The sequence below is a fragment of the Palaemon carinicauda genome, chromosome 37 (genome assembly GCF_036898095.1).
Source record: "Palaemon carinicauda isolate YSFRI2023 chromosome 37, ASM3689809v2, whole genome shotgun sequence".
In the NCBI taxonomy this organism is placed as follows: domain Eukaryota; kingdom Metazoa; phylum Arthropoda; class Malacostraca; order Decapoda; family Palaemonidae; genus Palaemon; species Palaemon carinicauda.
The window spans coordinates 43,798,407-43,803,406 of record NC_090761.1 but is presented as its reverse complement, the minus strand read 5'-3'; the positions used below and the strand labels follow the sequence as shown (position 1 = coordinate 43,803,406).

Sequence of the window (5,000 nt, the reverse complement as noted above, 5' to 3'; positions counted from 1 at the left end):
CTGTTTTTCCATATATCAGTGACACTCTACGGTTATTAAACACTGCGTTTAGATCTTCCGTTAACCATTCAATCCCCTGCTTCTCTTATCCTTAACCCATTTATAAGTATGAAATGTAAAGGTTCCTGGATTCGAACTTATGGGTAACAACCTAATGCAAGGCTCGGGGCCTTCAGTCTAAAAGAAAGTTGTGATTCTCTTACAGAATTAATTATAGCCGTGTTCTTGAAATCTATCTTGTGATGATAATGTCTCTAACACAACAGGTTTGGTGAAGTAAATAATGACCATGAATAAATACATTTGAATCACATAATTGATAGGCCTACCCTAGCCTAACCTTACTTGGTATTCAGTGTCCTGAGAGAGAGAGAGAGAGAGAGAGAGAGAGAGAGAGAGAGAGAGAGAGAGAGAGAGAGAGAGAGAGAGTTGGGTTTGGGATTCGCCTGTGGTCGCAAATTCAAGTGTGATAACGTGTTTATGTTATTTTCTATGGTCATTTAGGGTCATTCGATGATTGACCTCAAATAGCGTTGATTATCGACGCGGTTATTGAGAAAGGGTGAACAGTTTATAGAGATTTCGTCACTTATTTTCGTTTTCATCTTCATCATCTCCTCCTACGCTTATTGGCGCAAAGGGCCATGGTTAGATTTCGATAGTCGTCTATCTTGAGCTTTTAATTCAATACTTCTCCATTCATCATCTCTTGCTTCGTGCTTCATAGTCCTCAGACATGTAGACCTGGGGATTCCAACTCTTCTAGTGCCTTGTGAAGCCCAGTTGAAAGTTTGGTGAACTAATCTGCAGACACGTTTTTAACATTATGCAGGTGGGAATTGATGCATAAATGCATACTGATGATAAACCTGTATATATGTGTGATTTATTTCGTATCTTGAATTCCGTTTAATTCTGTTATGTAAGTACACACACACACGCATACACACACACACACACACACATATATATATATATATATATATATATATATATATATATATATATATATATATGTGTGTGTGTGTGTGTGTGTGTGTCTGTGTGTGTTATATATATTTATATATACTTATATATATGTATATATCGTATGTTTGTGATTTATTATTATTGTTGTTATTATTATTATTATTATTATTATTATTACTAAATAAGCTACAAAGTTAATTGGAAAAGCAGGATGCTGTAAGCCCAAGGGCCCCAACAGGGAAAATAGCATAGTGAGGAAAGGAAATAAGGAAATAAATAGAATACAAGAGAAGTAATTAATAATAAAATAAAATATTCTAAGAACCATAAAAAATTTAATTTTGATGTATTCTTAGACTAAATCATAAACTGAAAGAGCATTGTAGAATAGAATATGATAAAAGGATAATATGAACGTTCATTTATTCCGTTATCTCGAAAAAAAGTAGTTCCCATTTTAAGACAAATTTCCAGTTCTTGTTACTCAAATAGATAAAAAGAAACCTTAAAAGACTAACTGTTATTCAAATCGAACGAATTTCGTTCAGGAATTATTAAATGCCAAATTGTAAAATGAATGAAAATAACTCGATGAACCTGTCCTTGGTAGAAATGAATGGGAAAAAGGCTAGAGAGATCTTGAATGTAAGTGAAAAAATCAACTAGCTGGCTACTCTACCAGCATGGGGCCAAGGCTGATTCTCTCTCTCTCTCTCTCTCTCCTCTCTCTCTCTCTCCTCTCTCTCTCTCTCTCTCTCTCTCTCTCTCTCCACGTGTGAGCAAAAGGATATCAAGGAGCCTTTTCTTAAATAGATATATACAGTATTTGGGAATCTTTATAACCTTAGGCAATGAAAAGTGCTTAATGAATGTTTACGATTTATGTTATTTGGTAATGAGACTAACACCCACCTGAACAAACATTTCAGGAGAGAGAGAGAGAGGAAGAGAGAGAGAGAGAGAGAGAGAGGAGAGAGAGAGAGAGAGAGGAGAGAGAGAGAGAGAGTAAAAATGCTATGAGGAGCACACGTGTTCTTAATACATTACATTTCAAACCATAAACTCGTTTATAGAGTGAAAGAGAGACTTGTCATATGTATGAACATTAAATATTAGTAACGAATGAATCTTATTCATTTCACACAACCTTTAAACAGAATATATAACAAATTCCTCTACAAGAGGCTTTTTTATTACGTTCTTTGAGAGTATCGACTTCTTACGAAACGAGCATGATAAGGAAACAAGAGACGATTTCGCAGACATGCGGGATGTGTTTGAAGACATGACAAATCAATACTGGCCCGCCCACCACCACACCTCTGCGAACTACCCATGCCTTAACGGGAACGCTGCCAAGATGACCAGAATGTCATGAAACATGTATATATATATATATATATATATATATTTATATATATATATATATATATGTGTGTGTGTGTGTGTGTGTATATATATATGTTATATATAAAAATATATATATAAATATATATATCTATATATATATATTATATATATATATATATATATATATATATGTGTGTGTGTGTGTGTGTGTGTGGTGTTTGTGCGAGTGCGCGCGTTCATACATGTGTATTTATGTATGTATGTACAGTATATATATATATATATATATATATATATATATATATATATATATATATATATATATACATTCTAAAATAAAGTACTGCATGAATAGTATGTATATTCATGTGAATTATTATTTCAAGTAGAAATTTGTTCTGAATTATATGTGCGATCTTTTTATTGTAGGACAATTTTCGTAATTTTCTCGTTTTATTGCTCTCCTGCAAACAGGATTCTGACATTTATACTCCAGTGATGGAGATAGTTACAAATGTAATTTCAATTCTACATTAAAATGACAGGTGAATCTGTCACATCTGAATGAGCTTTATAGAAGTCCGGCTGGCAGAAGAAGAGCAATATTATGGAAATTGAGACCCTTTTTTTTTTTTTTTTTTTAATTCAATCAAGTCATTGCTACAGCTGTACTATTTAACATGTGTTTAAAAGAAGGTTTCCGACTAAGTTACGAATCTGGCATTTATACTCCAACATTATGTATTTATTTCTCTTCCTGTTTTGAATATCTGACTAAACCCTGGAAAATAATCATGTTTATTTCCAAAATTCACTCCTCGTATAAACCAAACGAACGAGTCTCATTCCAATCTCCGTGAAAGTATACTCTGTCTTATGTATACATTTGAAAGCGAGCTTTCGCTATACACACCACTACTTACCTCGTAAATACTCGCTGCTATACTCGGCGTGGGTTCTTTCATCTCAAGTTCCTCCAGGAAATTAGAAGACATCTTGGCGCCGTGCTATAAAGAGGTCTCATGTGTCATCTAAGCAACTAGGTGGTTCGGTAGTATTGCCGCCCTTCCTCGCACGCACATACAAAAATTTGGGTTGCACTCCTACACCGTGGTTGCACTGAAAGAGACTGAGCCCGGGTCCTCACTACGCACTGTACTCACTCACACTAGAAGAGAATCTGTTCCGTTACTCACTATGGGAATGGGTTTCGGCTGGGGCCTAGGGCTCGCTAGAGACAAGAGTCCTGCTGCACACAAACACACACACACACACACACACACACACGCATATTACAAGACGCACGAGCATCGGAAAGAGAGAGAGAGAGAGAGAGAGAGAGAGAGCGCGTTGTAGCGAGGTGAAAAGCAAAATATATACCAATGTTTATGCAAGTTACCGAAGTCAAGTATATGAAGCGAAAACGTTATACTTCTTGTTTCCTGTTTCGGGGTTAGTTGGTCAATGTGTCAAATTTTGATGAATACTTTTCCTCGTTTGTATGCTTGTATTTCTGCCTTGCTCGAGAATCTAAATATGATAAACAGTCTTGATAAAATGGGAAAAAACAGCAGCTGAGCGAAAAAAACATAGGTAAGAGCGAACTGAGCAAGCGTTCGGTCTTTGGAGTTGGGGGTTGTTATGAAGGTCACTGGGAACTTTTGCAACAAGTTACAGCCCACATGTCTTTCTCAGTCATATATCTAGTCCCTTAGTGAACGCTGTCTTTATTTCAGCGCATGATTATTTGTCACTCCATGAATATCATTAACTATTCAGCTTGGTATGATCGTTTTCACATGGTATTTATTGCTTTGGGTTCAATTCATTTAGGAAGTTTCGTTTTATTTCGGTCAGGCAATTTACCCTATATCCAATGACCTTTTGAACTAACGCGGGAATATGCTGGCAATGTTTAGATATTCTCGTATAATATCTTGTAGTTGACTGTAGATTTGCTTATTGTGTTCTTAGATGTAACACATGGATAGGGTTTTACTTAAGCCATAATTCGTAAATAAACAGTGGATATTATGACCTGGAGAGAAACAAGTTTTCGTTTTCTATTACTTTTCTTCACATTAAAGAAAACGGAATTTAGAAAGGTGACCCTGCTCTGGAAGTTTCTAAGTCACAGGTTCAAAGCTAATGTAAAAAAAAGAAAGTTTGTTAGTGTCAGCTTTGAAAAATGATAGTAAAATGGAAATTCTATTAACATATCACTTACGTATAACAGTGTTCAAAATCAATTGTAAAGGTAAAAAAAAACATAACATAATTTAGCAGATAAGAAAACTTGAAAGTCTTGTTTTTTTAACGTAACGTCTATTTTTAAGTAAGTCTTAACAGCAAAGTATTCTACTATTTTTATTTCACACGGGACAGAGAAGGTAAAGTCAGGTTAAGCTAGAGCACTTTATTTAAGACTGATTTAGATAACATTGTAGATAAGGTTTCTTATTATTTTTCTAAACCGCCTGTTCTAGTGGTATTGCGAAGGGTTTAGTAATAATGAATTATTTACGATAATTGTTTTACCCTCTACGACCTCTTGGCTAACTTTTCCTCTAATAGTTTTTTATCACTTGAGCTGTGTTTCATGTTTCTTTATGTTTGATTTTGATTGGTACCTGTTTGTATTTACTATTTTTTTTTTTATTAATTTGTATTCGCAAAGTTTA

At 34.7% G+C, this 5,000-nt stretch overlaps 1 protein-coding gene across 1 annotated transcript in view; it reads right to left on the bottom strand.

The window, feature by feature from the left end:
- Positions 1 to 3,516, bottom strand: part of LOC137629609 (venom phosphodiesterase 2-like) — a 112,869-nt gene extending 109,353 nt beyond the window's left edge. Inside the window, exon 1 of the mRNA XM_068361093.1 lies at positions 3,243 to 3,516. Coding sequence (XP_068217194.1) covers positions 3,243 to 3,314 — 72 coding nt within the window. The 5' untranslated portion in view covers positions 3,315 to 3,516. The remainder of the gene's footprint in view (positions 1 to 3,242) is intronic.
- Between the last annotated feature and the right edge of the window lie 1,484 nt (positions 3,517 to 5,000).